The 19,430-nt window shown below is 47.6% G+C and overlaps 1 protein-coding gene across 4 annotated transcripts in view; it reads left to right on the top strand.

Annotated features, from left to right (window-relative positions):
• LOC309559447 (HLA class II histocompatibility antigen, DM beta chain-like) overlaps nt 1-19,430 on the top strand; it is a gene marked incomplete at its 5' end in the record, with an annotated part of 164,143 nt that overhangs the window by 55,317 nt on the left and 89,396 nt on the right. The window contains one exon of one of the 4 annotated variants that reach the window (XM_082262712.1): nt 18,754-18,816. The exons of the other annotated variants lie outside the window; for them this stretch is intronic. Within the exon in view, the coding sequence (XP_082118838.1) occupies nt 18,754-18,788 (35 nt within the window). The 3' untranslated portion in view covers nt 18,789-18,816. The remainder of the gene's footprint in view (nt 1-18,753; nt 18,817-19,430) is intronic. 4 annotated transcript variants of the gene reach the window in all.

The raw sequence follows: 19,430 nt of genomic DNA on the forward strand, positions 1-19,430 counted from the left end.
CCCACACTGCCAAAACTACCAATACCTGGTCACATGATCATGGGGTCACTGTGCTTGATTGGCCAGCAAACTCACCTGACCTAAACCCCATAGAAAATCTCTCCATGCCATGACGCATTGATGCAGTAATTCATGCAAAAGGAGCCCCGACCAATTATTGACTGCATACTATTCTGTACATGGACAGACTTTTCAGTAATCCAACATTTCTGTATTAACCATTTCTGGACCGGAAGGATTCACCCCCTTAATTACCAGGCCTCTTTTTGTGATTCCGCACTGCATTACTTTGCGCAGTCGTGCGATGCTGTACCCAAATAAAATTGATGTCCTTTTTTTCCCACAAATAGAGCTTTCTTTTGGTGGTATCTGATCACCTATGCGATTTTTTTTTTTTTTTTTTATTGCGCTATAAGACCAGCATGCCCATACATGGATGGAATCTCAGCCGGTCTCTGCTGAACCAGCCAGGATTCTGTCCATCAATGGCCCGCTTATGATGGTCCTCACATTATGAAGATTTGGTGACTCTACGGGAGATTGTACAGAGATTGGCCAATCAGATTGTAATGTATATGGGCGGTATCGCAGTGATGCAAAATACACCAATGGGAGGTTTTTGCCCCTTTACTTATATTTATTGCCATTCTGATCAAGTTTTATAAGGCAAAATAAGGAAATACCTTCATAACAAGTATTCTAGAACACTTCTGATGTTTTCTTTATGTATAACTGACATTTAGACGTACTGTACTGTACGGTGGTTGTCATGGCAACCTACATACAGGAGAGAAGTATTCTGTAAAATGAATAAAACGAGTTCAATGCCAGGATGTTAAAATCAATAAGTATGATTAGATGTGACATGTGCCCTGATATTACCATACTGTATATAAAACCATCCATATCAGGAGTGGAGTTAGATACACTATATTACCAAAAGTATTGGGACACCTGTCTTTACACACACATGAACTTTAATGGTATCCCAGTCTTAGTCCATGGGTTCAATATTGAGTTGGCCCCCCCCTATGCAGCTATAACAGCTTCAACTCTCCTAGGAAGGCTGTCCACAAGGTTTAGGAGTGTCTATGGGAATGTTTGACCATTCTTCCAGAAGAAAATTTCTGAGGTCAGGCGCTGATGTTGGAGAGAGGTCTGTGCTCTAATTCACCCCAAAGGTGTTCTATCAGGTTGAGGTCAGGACTCTGTGCAGGCCAGTCAAGTTCCTCCACCCCACCTCGCTCATCCATGTCTTTATGGACCTTGCTTTGTGCACTGGTGTGCAGTCATGTTGGAACAGAAAGGGGCCATCCCCAAACTGTTCCCACAAAGTTGGGAGCATGAAATTGTCCAAAATGTCTTGGTACGCTGATGCTTTAGGCTGGGATCACACTATGTGCGGTGCAGGGCACAGCAGGGGGTCCGGTGCGTCCCTTTTCACCGTTTCAGGGGCAAATTAGTTCCAAAATTTTGCCTGAATTCGGACCTGAAAAGGAGCCAAAGATGCACAGGACCCTTCTGCAATGCGGTCCGCGGGCGTCTCGGAGATGTGAGAACTGGTTCCATTGAGAGCCGCTCACTCTCCTGTCATGTGAATAGGATGCGGGGAAACCGGCATCCAATTTGCATTAATGTGAACCCAGCCTAGGGCCCCTTTCACACAGGCTTTCCGATCCGGCCTGCCTGACAGTTTTTGAGGCTTGATGGGATGCTCCATGTACCTCTATGGAGCAGTGGATGTCAGCGATAATACAGTATGTCCGCTGACATCCGCTGCTATCCGATCGGATCCTGTCCGTGAAATCCAGACACATGGAAACCCTATTTTCCATCCATCTGGAGGATCGGATCGGATGAAAACGGAAAGGCTGGTCTGTTATCATCCCATCTCCCATAGAGAGACATTTCTGTCATTTCTGTCTCTGCAAAGTAAGTGGAGACGGAGCTGTCATCCGCCTGCTCAGTGGGGATTGGCGGATCGATCCCTGCTGAGCAAAACGGAGTCCACTGAGCAGAAAGCCTGTGTGAAAGGGGCCTTAAGAGTTCCCTTTAATTGGAACTAAGGGGCCAAGCACAGCCCCTGAAAAACAACCCCAACCCCACAAGGCTCGATTCACACCTATGCATGTTGCTTTTGACTGTTTCTGTAGTGCTTTTGGCTGTGCTTTTCTCGTTTTTTAACCACGATTTGCGTTTTTTATTTTATTTTTTTTGTTGGGGAAAATTTGTTGTTGGGTAGATTTAAAAACGCAAAACACAAATCTAATTCAAATGAAGTGATTAATGTGTAATTACAAAACCAATCCCTCACCCAGCGCTAAAACAAAAGGAATCCCAAACTGTTCCTCTCCCAATAATAATTTTTACACTTTATAAAAAAAAAACACAAATCATGCCAAAATCGCTGTAAAAACGCAGTTAAAAAGCACGACATGCTTTTCTACAGCTTCTCCATTGCGCCCCCTTCACATTGGATGATTTGACATGTCAAATCTGAGCCTATTGATGGCAATGGCACCATCCAAATTGGTGCGACGCCGACTTTGCAGCGCCGCACCGATTCCAAAAAGTAGTTCCTGCACTACTTTTGGTGATTTCAGGGGCAATTTCAATACACATCTGTGCATGAATCTGCACAGATGTCTCTCAAATCGCCCCTGAAGTCGGACTGAAATGCCAATTTGAATTTGTACGATTTCAAACCCGCATTAAGTCTCGGTTCACACTGTGGCAATGTGGGAAACCCTGCGATTCAGTGCCACATCACACTAGAATCGCATAGTGGTTCACACTGAGATTCGTGAATCACTGGGGGTGTCAATGTTATATTAATTACACCCCCAGATTGGTTCACAGATCGCTGTACGAACTGTGAAAAAGTGTAAGAATCAGATCGCATGGGTGTAAACACGCATGCGATCCGATTCCAGTGCGATCCAAAAAAAGGGTCCTGCACATTTTGGTGTGAATGCAATGCAATTTCAGCCATACAGTTTGTATGGCTGAAAGCGCATTGCAAGATTCCGCATGTGATCTGCACAGCAATGCGGTGCGAATCACATGCAATGTCTGGCATCACACTGGTGTGAACCGGCACTCAGTGTGAACCTAGGCTGAAGTCTGTTTAACCAAAAAGCAAAAAAAGCACCGTTTTGCATTTTATAAAAGTCCCTGACCCTTACCAAAAACACAGAGGCACAAAAATGCATTGATGTCAAAGTCTTTCATAGGAACCCATGTTAATAAAATGTCCTGCATTTCTGCTAAAAGCATGAAAAAACGCATTGGTGTAAATGGAGCCTTATCCCCCCTCCACTAAATGATTTGGACCAGTGCACAAAGCAAGGTCCATAAAAACATGGATGAGCGAGTTTGGGATGGAGGAACTTGACTGACCTGCACAGAGTCCTTACCTCAACCCCGATAGAATACCTTTGGGATGAATTAGCGCCAGGCGTTCTCGTCCAACATCAACGCCTGACCCCACTAATGCGTTTCTGGAATTATGGTCAAACATTGCCGTAGACACATTCCTAAAGCCTTCCCAGAAGAGTTGAAGCTGTTATAGCTGCAAAGGGCGGGCCAACTCAATATTGATATACTCAATAGCCCATACACATGATCCGAAAATCGGACGACAGGTCGTCCGTTTTTTTTTTTTTTTTTGCATGCTAGTCGCATATAGAAAATGGAGAGGTTACTAAAGTTACGAAAATTCAACAGGATATAAATTCAGAAGAGATGTAATGTGTTGTAGTGTATTTGCATTTTATTTTTGGACAACAACTGTACTGATTAAGGAGGAACGTTTTCGTGCTTGTCCGATCGGATAATATCGTATGAACTGTCGTGATCGTCTCTCAAAAGCTCTGTACTAACGATCCGATTATCGTACGATCGCTTCGGATTTCGGATCATGTGTATGGGCCATAAGACTGGGATGCCATTAAAGTTCATGTGCATGTAAAGTCAGGTGTCCCAATACTTTTGACAATATAGTGTATATTATATATATATAAAACCATCCATATCAGGTTAGTGGTTAGATATCTCATCCCAACACAACTTACCAGCAGCTGTGCAGTGTTGGGGTCTTCCTGATCAGGTGGAATCCAGCCCTGCATTGGTGTGAGCTGGGAACAAAATAAAGTATGTTGCATTTTGCTTGCAGCAGATCGTTTGTGGAATTTGGGAAGAATATCAAATGATTCTTCAGAATTTCCAACGGAGCGATGTGCCAGAAAGAGACATCAGAATTGTCGCTGTCGTCACTTTCCGTACCTGATGATGAATTTTCCCATGAATCGCTGTCGCTCAGTTCTTCAAGTAACTTTGTTTCGCTGTCACTGTTTTCCAATTCGTCTAAAAGCGCTTTTGTGCAAAAAGAGTGCTTTTTGGACGCCATGGTCGTTCTCAATTTTCCCGGCACAAAGAACTGGAAAAGCACAGGCAGGGCACTGGAAAAGTCACCAGGTGAAATCCTGTGGTGAGATGGGATGATACAGTGTAATCCGTTAGGATCACAGCTTTCTATCATCTCATTTGGTGTGTTTACATTTTTGAAATTGCCGCCGGTTCCATCCCCCTGCGTCGCAACGCTAGCAGGGAAGGGAACCAGAAGATAGGTGTCGGCATCGGCCGAGCACAGAGTGGGAGGACAGCGGGAGGACAGCGGGAGGACGGCGGGGGAGGACAGTGTGGGAGGACGGCGGGGGAGGACAGTGCAGGAGGACGGTGGGGCTGGACAGTGCGGGAGGACGGCGGGGGAGGACAGTGCAGGAGGACAGTGCGGGAGGACGGCGGGGGAGGACAGTGCGGGAGGATGGCGGGGGAGGACAGTGCGGGAGGACGGCGGGGGTGGACAGTGTGGGAGGATGGCGGGGGAAGACGGTGCGGGAGGATGGCGGGGAAGGACGGCGGGGGAGGACGGCGGGGAAGGACGGCGGGGGAGGACAGTGCGGGAGGACGGCGGGGAAGGACGGCGGGGGAGGACAGTGCGGGAGGATGGCGGGGGAGGACGGCGGGGGAGGACAGTGCAGGAGGACAGTGCGGGAGGACGGCGGGGAGGACAGTGCGGGAGGACGGCGGGGGAGGACAGTGCGGGAGGATGGCGGGGAAGGACGGCGGGGGAGGACGGTGTGGGAGGACGGCGGGGGAGGACAGTGTGGGAGGACGGCGGGGGAAGGACGGCGGATGTGGACAGTGCAGGAGGACGGCGGGGGAGGACGGCGGGGGAGGACAGCGTGGGAGGACGGCGGGGGAGGACGGTGACGGAGGACGGCGGGGGAGGACAGTGCGGGAGGACGGCGGGGGAGGACAGTGCGGGAGGATGGCGGGGAAGGACGGCGGGGGAGGACGGTGTGGGAGGACGGCGGGGGAGGACAGTGTGGGAGGACGGCAGGGGAGGACAGTGTGGGAGGACGGCGGGGGAAGGACAGCGGATGTGGACAGTGCGGGAGGACGGCGGGGGAGGACGGTGGGGGAGGACAGCGTGGGAGGACGGCGGGGGAGGACGGTGAGGGAGGACGGCGGGGGAGGACGGCGGGGGAGGACGGCGGGGGAGGACGGCGAGGGAGGACGGCGGGGGAGGACGGTGGGGGAGGACAGTGTGGGAGGACGGCGGGGGAGGACGGTGAGGGAGGACGGCGGGGGAGGACGGCGGGGGAGGACGGTGAGGGAGGACGGCGGGGGAGGACGGCGGGGGAGGACGGCGGGGATCACAGAGGAAGGTGAGTTTTTTAATATAAAACAACAGATTTCCATGCAAAACTATGTACCACTTTTAGCAAAGAAATTTGACATAATCAGACCGCCAGGGAGGTTAATGAGCTTTAATACAAGCCCAGACTGAGCTCTGTAGATGCAGGGTATGTACTGTCCTGTTCTATGTATCCTATGTACTGTCTGTGTTCTATGTCTGTCTATGTATTGTATCTATTTGTTTCTCTTTGTATCACTTGTACTAACCTGTTATGTACACGGCATGCTTCATGTATTTTCTGTAACATTGTATGTTTTATGTCTGTATTGTATGTGTACTGAGCATTGTTAGCAACAGAAATGTGTTTCTTCTTGTATATGTTTGTATATGTATTCTTTACTTGTTTTTTTGGTTAGTTTTTCCTGATACTAAAATGAATTACCTTTGTATATATAAATGTATCACTTTGTCCTTTTGTGTGTTTATGTTATTACTGTATCAGGTGTTTGTCTTCTGTCAATCAATGTCTATTTTAAAACAAATAGTTCTATAGTTATATAGTTAGTCAGGTTGAAAAAAGACACAAGTCCATCTGGCTCAACCAATAACAAACAAAAAAGGCAACCCAACCATACAATCCCATATACACAATCCTATACCCACAGTTGATCCAGAAGACGTCCCGGTTCACATAAGTGCAATGACAGACATTGCCTGTGATTCGGAGCGCACTACTCTGAAAATCACATGCGATGTCTGTGCGGTGCAAATTCAGCCATACAGATTGTATACAGATTGTATGGCTGAATTTGCATCGGATTCAGAAAGAACACACACAGGACCCTTTTTTGGGTCCGCAGCAGAATCAGATCACATGGTGGTTCACACCTATGCGATCCGATTCATGTCCGAACTGACAGTTCGCACTGCGATATGCGAATTGACCTGGGGGTGACGTTGACTTTGTATTGACACCCCCAGCGATTCGCATATGGCAGTGTGAACTGCCATGCAATATGATTTGAATCCACAGTGGATTCACAGGGTTCCCGCATAACATATATGTGAACTGGCACAAAGGCGAAAAACCCCCAGCAAAGCATGATCCAATTTTCTCCAGCAGGAGAAAAAATTCCTTCCTGATCCCCCGAGAGGCAATTGGATATTCCCTGGATCAACTTTACCTATAAATATTAGTACCCAGTTATATTATGTACACCCAGGAAATAATCCAGGCCTTTTTTAAAGAAATCTACTGAGCTGTCCAGAACCACCTCTGTAGGGAGTCTATTCCACATTTTCACAGCTTTTACGGTGAAGAATCCTTTCCGTATTTGTAGATAAAATCTCTTTTCCTCTAGACGTAAAGAGCGCCCCCTTGCCCTCTGTGTTGACCTTAAAGTGAACAACTCAACACCAAGTTCACTATATGGTCCCCTTATGTATTTATACATGTTGATTATATCTCCCCTTAATCTCCTCTTCTCAAGAGAGAATAAATTCAGTTCCTCTAATCTTTCCTCATAGCTGAGCTCCTCCATGCCTCTTATCAGTTTGGTTGCCCTTCTCTGCACTTTCTCCGGTTCCCTGATATCCTTTTTGAGAACTGGTGCCCAAAACTGAACTGCATATTCCAGATGAGGTCCTACTAATGATTTGTACAGGGGCAAAATTATCTCTCTCTCTCTGCAGTCCATGCCTCTGTTAATACAAGAAAGGACTTTGCTTTCTTTGTAAACCACAGCTTGGCATTGCATGCTATTATTAAGCTAATGATCTACCAGAACACCCAGATCCTTCTCCGCTATGGATTCCCCCAATTCTACTCCCCCCTAATATGTATGATGCATGCATATTCTTAGCCCCAAAGTGCATAACTATACATTTATCAATATTAAACCTCATTTGCCACATAGCTGCCCAATGAAACAGTGCATTGAGTTTAGCTTGTAAGTTGGAGACATCCTGTAAGGAAGTTATTCCACTGCAAAGCTTGGTGTCATCTGCAAAGACTGAAATGGTACTTATAATCCCAGACCCTATATCATTTATAAAGATATTAAAAAGTAACGGTCCCAACACTGAACCTTGGGGTACACCACTGATAACCTTAGACCATTCAGAGTAAGAATCATTACCACTACTCTCTGAATTCTATCTTTTAGCCAATTTTCTATCCAACTACAAACCGATCTTCCCAAGCCTGTATACTTTACCTTACACATTAGCCGTGTGTGGGGAAGTCAAACGCTTTTGTAAAATCCAAGTATACCACATCCACAGCCACCCCTCTGTCCAAGGTTTTACTTACCTCCTCATTAAAAGAAATCAGGGTTGTTTGACAACTTCTGTCTTTCATGAATCCATGCTGTCTGTTGCTTAACCACTTTACCACCGGAGGATTTTGCTGTCTTACGTCCAGGCCACTTTTTGCGATTCGGCACTGTGCGACTTTAACTGACAATTGCGCGGTCATGCGACGCCGTACTCAAACAAAATTTACGTCCTTTTTTTCCCACAAACAGAGCTTTTGGTGATATTTGATCACCTGTGCGATTTATAATTTTTGCGCTATAAACAAAAAAAGAGCGTAAATTTTGAAAAAATAACAATATTTTTCACATTTTTTTATATGAAATTCCCCCCAAAAAAATGTAAAAATCAAAATTTTTTAAAATTTTTGGCCAATTTGTTTTCTGCTACCTAATGTTTGGTAAAAAAAATCACAATAAGTGTATTTTGATTGGTTTGCGCAAAAGTTATTGCGTTTACTAACTAAGGGAAAGATTTCTGTCATTTTTGGTGGACGATAACGAGCCACTGTGCTGCAGTAGAGGCACAGTGAGCAGTCGTAAAGTGGTTAAAATCGTTTCTTTCCAGCAAGAACTCATCTATGTGGTCTTTTATTAAACTCTCCAGTATCTTCCTGAATATAGAAGGTAAACTAACAGGTCTGTAGTTACTTGGCAAAGACTTTGATCCCTTTTTAAATATAGGCACCACATTGGCCCTACGCCAATCCAGTGGTACTACATTTGGCACCTTTTGGGGGGGTGCCTGTTTTTGACAGGTACCCATCCCCACTTCTGGGTGACCTTACCGTGGCCCTGGAAGTTTCCCTCCCCTCCCCCTTCCCCCACCACGGGGCATGCACAGTAGGGAACTGGCTGTAAAGTCGCAAGGCTTCACTGCCGGTTTCCCTAATAATGAATGGTGGCGGCAGCACCCGGGAGCCGAATGAAAAATCAGCTGTGGTGCCGCCGACATGACGGGATCCCTGGATAGGTAAGTGTCCTAATATTGAAAGTCAACAGCTAGTGAGGGCGGGAGCTGTACCTACGGATACAGTGATTCGCGCAGCTGAGCCAGCCTGCTGCAGTATATATGCGGCGGGCAGTCGGCAAGTGGTTAACTATTAGCTGGGGTTCAGCTTCAGTTTGTTAGTGTATCTAAAATCTGCTAGTGCATCTAATATCCCTCTACCCACAGATTGACAATGCTGCTGTCCCAATCTGCCCCCTGTGCTACTTCATTCAGAATGGAGGCACTCTAAGGCTCGGTTCACATCAGTGCGATGGAACCCATTGCATGCGATGCAGACCGCACTGCTCTGCAAATCACATGCGATGTCTGTGCGATGCAAATTCAGCTATGCAGATTGTATGTATGGCTGAAATCGCAGCACATTTGGATCAAAGTTGCACAGGACCCTTTTTTGGGTCTGCACCAGAATCGGATCGCATGGCTGTTACACTAATTTGATTCGATTCCTGTCTGAACTGACAATTTGCACTGCGATATGAGAACTGATCTGGGGGTGTCGTTAACTCTGTATTGACACCCCCAGCGATTCGCATATGGCAGTGTGACCTGCCTGCGAGTCGGGTGCGATGCGGCAGGGCCTAAGGCCCAGTTCACACTGGATGCCATTCAAATTCATAACGACATTGCTGCGGATTCTGCACCGCAAATCGCAGGAAGATCACACTGTGCTCTGTGATGTCGCACATATATGAACGGTAAATCATGGGGTACGACTTGTCATGCAACTTTGCAGTCCCAAGCTGCGGGACAAGTTGCACAAGTGTAAAAGGGGCCTAACTGTCCAGATCACCTGATGAAAACAGAGGAGGAGAAAAGCCTTAACCTGTTTACGATTGCCCGCAGCAGATGTACTGCGGCAGGCAGACGCTCCTGTACGGGGAAGCTGATGCATGGGTCAGGCAGCTCCGATTGCCGCCTGACACCCGCAATAGCTCCCCGCTATAAAAGAGAAGAATGGTCAGATGTTGTAATCACAGCTGACCGTTCTTCTCCCTGGAATGGTCATAGAGCTCCTGTGATCCTTCTATATAGGATCACATGTCTCTATGGTCATTTCAGAAGCCACGCCCCCCCAGTTAGAATCACTCCCCTAGGCTCACATTTAACCCCTTGATCACCCACAGGATTAACCCCTTCCCTGCCAGTGTCATTATTACAGAAACAGTGCATATTTTTAGCACTGATTACTGTAGTAATGTCACTGGTCCCCCCAAAAGTGTCACAAATGTCAGTTAGGGGTCCGATCTGTCCACCATAATGTCGCAGTCCCGCTAAAAATCGCAGATCGCCGCCATTACTAGTAAAAAAAAAAAAAACAATAAAAATGACAAATCTTTCTCATAGTTAGTAGACAGGATAACTTTTGCGCAAACCAATCAAAATACGCTTATTGTGATTTTTTTTTTAACCAAAAATATGTAGCAGAAAACAAATTGGCCTAAAATGTTAAAAAAATTAGATTTTTGCATTTTTTTTGGGGGAATGTAATATAGCAGAATGTGAGAAATATAGATTTTTTTTTTCAGAATTGTCGCTCTTTTTTGTGTATAGCACAAAAAATAAAATCGCACAGATGATCAAATACCAGCAGAAGAAAGCTCTGTGGTTAAAAAAAGTACGTAAATTTCATTTGGGCACAGCATTGCACGACCGCGCAATTGTCAGTTAAAGTCACGCAGTGACAAGTGGTTAAAAAAGAAAATGAATGCAGCCACCACATCTAATGATCGGTAAGCTGCAATATATTACAGTTTTCGTTTTGGCTTTAAGTGCCGGTTCACACATATGCGATGCGGGAACTCTGCAAATCCACTGCGGGTTCCCGCATCGCACTCAACTCACAGGCAGGTCACACTGCCATATGCGAATCACTGGGGGGTCAATACAAAGGTAACGACACCCCCAGATCTGTTCGCATGTCGCAGTGCAAACTGTAAGTTCAGACAAGAATCGGATTGCATAGATGTGAACACCCATGCGATCAGATTCTGGTGCAGACCCAAAAAAGGGTCCTGTGCGACTTTGGTCCGAATGCGATGCGAGTTTTGCCATGCAATCTGTATGGCTGAATTTGCATCACACGGAAATCGCATGTGATTTTCAGAGCAGTGCGCTGCGCATCACATGCGATGTCTGACATTGCATATGTGTGAACCCACACTAATGGCGCTTTAAAATTAGATTATTATTATTATTATGATGATGTGTATGTCCCAGTATTCACACATAAGGATCTATAGATATTTTTCTCATAGGAAAGCCATCCACTAATGACCAGTATATGGTATAGAGGGCGGAGACACAGTGCAGTATAAATTCTCTTTATATAACACACAGCGGGCTGAAATCACATCTCATCTCTCCCGCTCCTCGCTGCCTATTGTGTGGCAGAGAATAGCGTGTACCTCCGCAGCCTTGAACCCGTCCATTGTGCTTACATATCTCTATGACACATCTCCCAATTCTGTGCCTGCTAACCATTTCAACCATTGTACCTTACAAGTGTAGAACAAAGCAAAGCAGTCATTGTCTGACAATCTATGTATTATTATAAAGCTGAATAGAACTGTTTTAGCCACTTGACACATGGAGAATTTACCCCCCTTAATGACCAGGCCATTTTTTGCTATACGGCAATGCGTTACTTTAACCAGTTCTGGACTGGAAGATTTTCCCCCTTAATGACCAGGCCATTTTTTGTGATTCGGCACTGCGTTAATTTAATTGACAATTGCGCAGTCGTGCGACGCTGTACCCAAATAAAATTGATGTCCTTTTTTTCACACAAATAGAGCTTTCTTTTGGTGGTATTTGATCACCTGTGTGATTTTATTATTTTATTTTTTTTTGCACTATAAACAAAAAAGAGCGACAATTCTAAATATATATATATATATATATATATATATAAAACATTCCCAATAAAAAAAAATGTAAAAATCAATTTTAGGCCAATTTCTATTCTGCTACATATTTTTGGTAAAAAAAAAAATCCCAATAAGCGTATTTTGATTGGTTTGCACAAAAGTTATCGCGTCTACAAACTAGGGGAAAGATTTATGTTATTTTTATTTATTTATTTTTTATTAGTAATGGCGGCGATCTGCGATTTTTAGTGGGACTGTGACATTGCGACACTCTCAATCCAAGGTTTTACTGTACTTTAAATACCATCTGTTTTAACCACTTCCCCACTGCCCCATAGCAGATTTACTACAGGGCATCTGTTCTGTGCATTATCACATATATATATATATATATATACTGTATATATGTGGGATTCTGCACTTATGGGTAGGGCGGGGAGGACTGCGATAGGACTGGGCCAGGGGGTCAATTGGCCACTCTGATGCCCTGTAAAAAGGCTGCACTGCTTCTGACACAGACATGGCTAAGGGAAGTACATGTGTCCGCTGACATATAATCTGAGAAAATCCACTGGAAACAAACGTATGGCGGTACATTCGACCATCCATCCAGGGGGTCAGATCGGATGAAAATGGACATGCTGTCAGATCTCCCCATAGTGGAGAGCGGGACTCTGACAGGTCTGTCTCTGCACAGTGAGCAGACACGGACCTGTCATCCCCCTGCTCAACAGAGCGATCCTCACTGAGCAAAGTGGAGTCCGTCAAAACGGATCCGCCCCATGTGAAAGGGGCCTTAAAGGACAAGTCCACCCTAACACTAAAATCCCTGCATCTATCTCAATGATCAAACACTAACCTATCTATCCCTGTAAAGAAGAAATCGCTATACATACCTTTTTTTAGGTAGGTGCTGAGTGCAGGGGGTGAGGTAGGTACAAAGTGCAGGGTTGAGATAGGTGCAGGGTGCAGGATTGAGATAGGTGCAGGATGCAGGGTTGAGATAGGTGCAGGGTGCAGGATTGAGATAGGTGCAGGATGCAGGGGGTGAGATAGGTGCAGGTGCAGGGTTGAGATAGGTGCAGGATGCAGGGTTGAGATAGGTGCAGGGTTGAGATAGGTGCAGGATGCAGGGTTGAGATAGGTGCAGGGTTGAGATAGGTGCAGGATGCAGGGTTGAGATAGGTGCAGGGTGCAGGGTTGAGATAGGTGCAGGATGCAGGGTTGAGATAGGTGCAGGATGCAGGGTTGAGATAGGTGCAGGATGCAGGGTTGAGATAGGTGCAGGGTGCAGGGTTGAGATAGGTGCAGGGTGCAGGGTTGAGATAGGTGCAGGATGCAGGTTTGAGATAGGTGCAGGGTGCAGGGTTGAGATAGGTGCAGGGTGCAGGGTTGAGATAGGTGCAGGGTTGAGATAGGTGCAGGATGCAGGGTTGAGATAGGTGCAGGGTGCAGGGTTGAGATAGGTGCAGGGTGCAGGGTTAAGATAGGTGCAGGATGCAGGGTTGCGATAGGTGCAGGATGCAGGGTTGAGATAGGTGCAGGGTGCAGGGTTGAGATAGGTGCAGGTTGCAGGGTTGAGATAGGTGCAGGGTGCAGGGTTAAGATAGGTACAGGATGCAGGGTTGAGATAGGTGCAGGGTTGAGATAGGTGCAGGGTGCAGGGTTGAGATAGGTGCAGGGTGCAGGGTTGAGATAGGTGCAGGGTGCAGGGTTGAGATTGGTGCAGGATGCAGGGTTGAGATAGGTGCAGGATGCAGGGTTGAGATAGGTGCAGGGTGCAGGGTTGAGATAGGTGCAGGGTGCAGGGTTGAGATAGGTGCAGGATGCAGGGTTGAGATAGGTGCAGGATGCAGGGTTGAGATAGGTGCAGGATGCAGGGTTGAGATAGGTGCAGGATGCAGGGTTGAGATAGGTGCAGGATGCAGGGTTGAGATAGGTGCAGGATGCAGGGTTGAGATAGGTGCAGGGTTGAGATAGGTGCAGGGTGCAGGGTTGAGATAGGTGCAGGGTGCAGGGTTGAGATAGGTGCAGGATGCAGGGTTGAGATAGGTGCAGGATGCAGGGTTGAGATAGGTGCAGGATGCAGGGTTGAGATAGGTGCAGGGTGCAGGGTTGAGATAGGTGCAGGATGCAGGGTTGAGATAGGTGCAGGATGCAGGGTTGAGATAGGTGCAGGGTGCAGGGTTGAGATAGGTGCAGGATGCAGGGTTGAGATAGGTGCAGGATGCAGGGTTGAGATAGGTGCAGGGTGCAGGGTTGAGATAGGTGCAGGGTGCAGGGTTGAGATAGGTGCAGGATGCAGGTTTGAGATAGGTGCAGGATGCAGGGTTGAGATAGGTGCAGGGTGCAGGGTTGAGATAGGTGCAGGGTGCAGGGTTGAGATAGGTGCAGGGTGCAGGGTTGAGATAGGTGCAGGGTCCAGGGTTGAGATAGGTGCAGGGTCCAGGGTTGAGATAGGTGCAGGGTGCAGGGTTGAGATAGGTGCAGGATGCAGGGTTGAGATAGGTGCAGGGTGCAGGGTTGAGATAGGTGCAGAGTGCAGGGTTGAGATAGGTGCAGGATGCAGGGTTGAGATAGGTGCAGGGTCCAGGGTTGAGATAGGTGCAGGGTGCAGGGTTGAGATAGGTGCAGGATGCAGGGTTGAGATAGGTGCAGGGTGCAGGGTTGAGATAGGTGCAGGGTGCAGGGTTGAGATAGGTGCAGGATGCAGGGTTGAGATAGGTGCAGGGTGCAGGGTTGAGATGGGTGCAGGGTTGAGATAGGTGCAGGGTCCAGGGTTGAGATAGGTGCAGGGTCCAGGGTTGAGATAGGTGCAGGGTGCAGGGTTGAGATAGGTGCAGACAGGAAGTGAAGGGAAATCTCCCTAATGGGACACAGATGGCAAAAAAACCCCTCCCTGCAACGCATACTAGCACATTATGAGAAACTTCCCTTAGAACGAAGCCCTCCAGCATCGCGATGTCACCGCTGACACTGAGACTGTTGACATCTTCCTCCGGTCTCCTTTCCGGGTTCGCGGCCTCTGGCTACATGAGTGGCCAGGGGGCAATGATGTCACTCGTGTGCATGTGCCAGGCGCAGGCATTGTAAGCCAGACCTTTATATATATAGACCTATATTTTAGCAAATAAACTGGGTATTACATTGTATTTTATGCACTAACATTTTAATGTTATTTGTAATTTGAGTGTATTCTTCACTGAAAATATAGATTTATAAATATTAGCACAATTATCATGTGACATAAAAGTTGCAAATGCCAACATTTAATGGGAAAGGGTCTCTGCTTTCAGAAAATGGGAAATGTTTTGGGGGTTTTAAAGTGGTTGTATCCCCTGTGTAAAAAAAAAAAACCCTGCAGGACAATGGCATAATGTGCGAGTATACATCGCATACTAGCACATTATGAAATACTTACCTTAGAACAAAGCCCCCACATGGTCGCCCGGACAGCGCTGAGGAAGCTGACATGTTCCCTTGGCATCTCTTGCGGGTTCGGCGGCTCTGGCGCTGTGAATGGCCGGAGCGGCGATGACATGCGCGCAGGAGTTCACTTTCCAGCAAGGAGCTCTGAAGGTCCGGCAAGACACGCCTGACCTTCAGAGCACGTGCGCCGCTGCTGTCAGCGGCTGCATGCAAGGTGAATATCTCCTAAACTGTGCAGGTTTAGGAGATATTAATTTTACCTACAGGTAAGCCTTATTATAGGCCTTATTATAGGCTTACCTGTAGGTAAAAATTAGAAAGGCGAGTATACTACTGCTTCGAGTAATCTTCAGGCCTCAATGAATTTTAACACATGGAATTTTTTTTTTCTGTAAAAGTCTCTGGCAGCAAAAGGGTTAATTAGGACAAGATTATAGCTAGGCATACACTTTTAGATGTATTAACAGGTTCCTCCATCCATGCTAGACAGCTAGGAGGATGGAGGAATGGAGGAAACTGGAGGAATCTCAGTTGTCTACTATTGTATTCAGCGAGCCCCCCCCACAGCTGTCTGCATTCCTGAATTGTGATTGCATCCCATAGGATAAAGTCACTGCTCAGCAGGGCTGCTGATAGGGGGGACCACCGGTCCTCCTGTAGGGGGCCCAGACAGCAGGATGATCGGTGGAGCAGAGAAGGAACAATGCCCTCTGTCTCACCCAGCAACTAAAAGCCGGTTTCTCCCCCTTTCCCTCCCGTCGGCTTTCAGTTGCTTGGTGAGAGACACACATGACCGGATTTAGGGGGCTCTGGGGTGGGTTATGCCCACCCAGGATTTCAGTTCTGCCCCCCTGGCCGGCCACCGCTGAGCTCCTTGCCCCCGCCCCCACCTGCACTCACAGCCAGGACAAGGAGACAGCAGCCTGGTGCAGAGAGAGAAGAGGCAGGGAGGAAAGAGCCGGGAGGAGGTGCGCTGTGTTGTGCTCTCCCTTCCTATCAGAAGAACATTCCTCTATAAGCACATGAGACCGGATCGCTCTTACTGTAGATTGCACTGCACACACACCGCCCCCTATCCACATCTCCTGCTCCCGGGAGGTGAACAGCCCTGGGAGGAGAAAGGGGGCTGTTTCCTGAAAGTACAATGCGATCTACAGTAAGAGCCATGCGGTCTCATGTGCAGTATAGACCAGCGCTCTGATAGGAGGGGAGAGCACAACACAACGCACCTCCTCCTGGCTTTAAATGGCTTCCCCCTGTAAGTTGGGAGGAGGGGCGGCTATTTGTGTTGGGAAATGTAATGGGGATTTGGGAAGGGGGGGGGGGTATGTGACAGAAGAAAGAAGGGGGGGGGATATGTGCTAGGAGGAGGGTTTGGGGGGGGGGGTTGGACAGGGGTTAAACCAGGAGAAGGGATGTTTGTGCTTGGAGGGTGTGGGGAAATTTGCGCTAATAAGAGGGATGGGGGGGGGATTTGTGCTGGCAGGAGGGAATGGGGGGAAAGAGTTGAGCTTGGATAAAAAGTTTGAGAAAAAGAATAAGTGCTAGGCGGGTGATTTTTTTTGGGGTGAGGGAGATTTGTGCTAGGAGGGGGGATTCAGGTGGGATTTGAGCTAGGGGGCAGGATTGGGGATGGGGGCAAAGATTTGTGCTAGGAAGGGGGATTTGGGTGGGATTTGAGCTGGGGGTTGGGATGGAGGTGGATTTGGTGGAATATGTGCATTACTGTTTGGGGAGAATTTTGGCTTGGCTCCCTCTGAAAGCAAAAATATGTTTTCTTTTTTTTGTGGTTGTTTCTTTTTTTTAAAATGATTTGTCCCTGGTCTTGCAGCCTATGAATACTTATATCACGAATCACTACCCCCGGGAGACTCCAGGATCAGGTGCACAGAGCAGCCAGAGGCAGGGAAAGACCTAGGGGGGTCGGCTGGGCTCCCCCCCAGATTTCAGTTATGCCCCCCCCAGGCTGCTATTGACAATGTGCTTGACCCTCTGTGCTCCTCCTTCCTCCACTGCCACACTGGGCTCCCTAAGTCCTCACAGATATTATCTGATCTGCACCCTTCTCCCTAATCCCACCACTGAGCCAGCTGAGCTATTGTTGGGGTGAGGCAGAGAAAAGGAGGAAAGGTGGTCTGGAACATGGAGAGACAGAAAAATGGTGGGGGCCAGACTGTAGAGAGACAGAAAAATGGGGTGGCTGGACTTTGGAAATAAAAATGGGACGGTTGATTTTGGGGGGCTGTATGTTGGAGAGACAGAAACATGTGAGGGTTGATTTTGGGGGGCTGTAGTTTTGAGACACAGAAAAATGGGAGGATTGATTTTGGGGGGGCTGTATGTTGGAGAGACAGAAAAATGTGAGGGTTGATTTTGGGGGGCTGTATGTTGGAGACACAGAAAAATTGGAGGATTAATTTTGGGGGGCTGTATGTTGGAGAGACAGAAAAATGTGAGGGTTGATTTTGGGGGGCTGTATGTTGGAGAGACAGAAACATGTGAGGGTTGATTTTGGGGGGCTGTCGTTTGGAGACACAGAAAAATGGGAGGATTGATTTTGGGGGGCTGTATGATGGAGACACAGAAAAATGGGAGGATTGATTTTGGGGGGCTGTATGATGGAGACACAGAAAAATCGGAGGGTTGATTTTGGGGGGACTGTATGTTGGAGAGACAGAAAAATGGGAGGGTTGATTTTGGGGGGACTGTATGTTGGAGACACAGAAAAATGGGAGGGTTGATTTTGGGGTGCTTTACAATGGAGAGACTGAACATTGGGAAGTTGTATTTGGGGGGTTGTATGATGGAGAAACAGACAATTGGGGGGTTGATTTTGGGGGCTGTACTTTAGAGAGACAGAAAAACAAAGGGGATGGGGGATGAACTTGGGAGAGACAGCAAAAATCTGTGCAAGTGTGCTTCCTTTGGCTAATGTTAGCTAGCTCATTGTCTTTGTCAGACAATTTAGGCACTGCTGTCCCTGACCCAGGTACTAATACAAGCCCCGGAGCTCCCATGCGCCAGTCCCATGCTCCAGTTGGCAGTATGCCCCCCTGACTTTTTTTTACTGCACCCCCAGATTAGACAGACTAGATCCAGCCCTGGCTGGAGGGCAAGCCCAGGGCGTGATTGCTAGCAGTCAGCTGAAGGGGATCAAGATGGCGGCATGGGACCCAATCTAATTCAGTCAAACAGTGGGTTGCAGTAGGACAACGCAGAATTTGCTGTGCGGGTCAGCATGTGTTCTGACGAGAATACAGAAATACAAGAGGGAGGAAAAACCATGGGGTGGTTAAGTATCACTTACAGATACAGGAGCTTTTAAAGTATAATTTCTTTATTATGTATGCATTGGGATGGAAAATCCCCATTATGTCCTAGAAATAATGGCCGATCATCAGTATAATGTTGGTTTCTTTTCTTTTTCAGGTTACTCGCCAATTCCAGGAGTCAATGTCCAATAAATAATGTTGTCAACTGAGTCCTCAGCAGGTATGGACACAGGCAATAATCCCATCCATAAAAACAGGAATGAAACAAAAATAAAATAAAAACTGTTTCCATTAAAGCGGAGCTCTAACAAAAAGGGGAAGCTCCGTTTGCTTCCTCCCCCCATCCGCTGACATATTTGGCACCTTTCAGGGGGGAGAGGGTGCCTGTTTTTTTACAGGTACCTGTCCCCACTTCCCAGAGACCTCGCCGCAGTGATATCCCCTGGAAGTTCAGCCCCCCTCCTCCTTTCCCCTGCCGCTGGGCTATTCAGAAAGTGCAGTGCGCTTCACGCATGCGCAGTAGGGAGCTGGCTGTGAAGTTGGGAGAGAATGGGAGGGAATGGCGGCAGCGGCACCTGAGGGCCAACTGGAAAATCGTCTGGGGTGCTGACATCATGGGATCCCTGGACAGGTAAGTGTCCTAATATCTAGTATTAAAAGTCAGCAGCTACAGTATTTGTGGGTGGGGGCATGCCCAGAAGCTGTGCAGGGATGCGGCGCCTGCACCGGAAGTGACGAGCGGGGCCGGTGCAGTGCATTGTGGGACTCCGACGTCACAAAGAGGACACGAAGAGGGACGCTGCGGCTTCAGCTGCCCACACCTGAGATGGCAGC

Source organism: Pelophylax lessonae (genome assembly GCF_965119305.1).
Source record: "Pelophylax lessonae genome assembly, chromosome: 7".
In the NCBI taxonomy this organism is placed as follows: domain Eukaryota; kingdom Metazoa; phylum Chordata; class Amphibia; order Anura; family Ranidae; genus Pelophylax; species Pelophylax lessonae.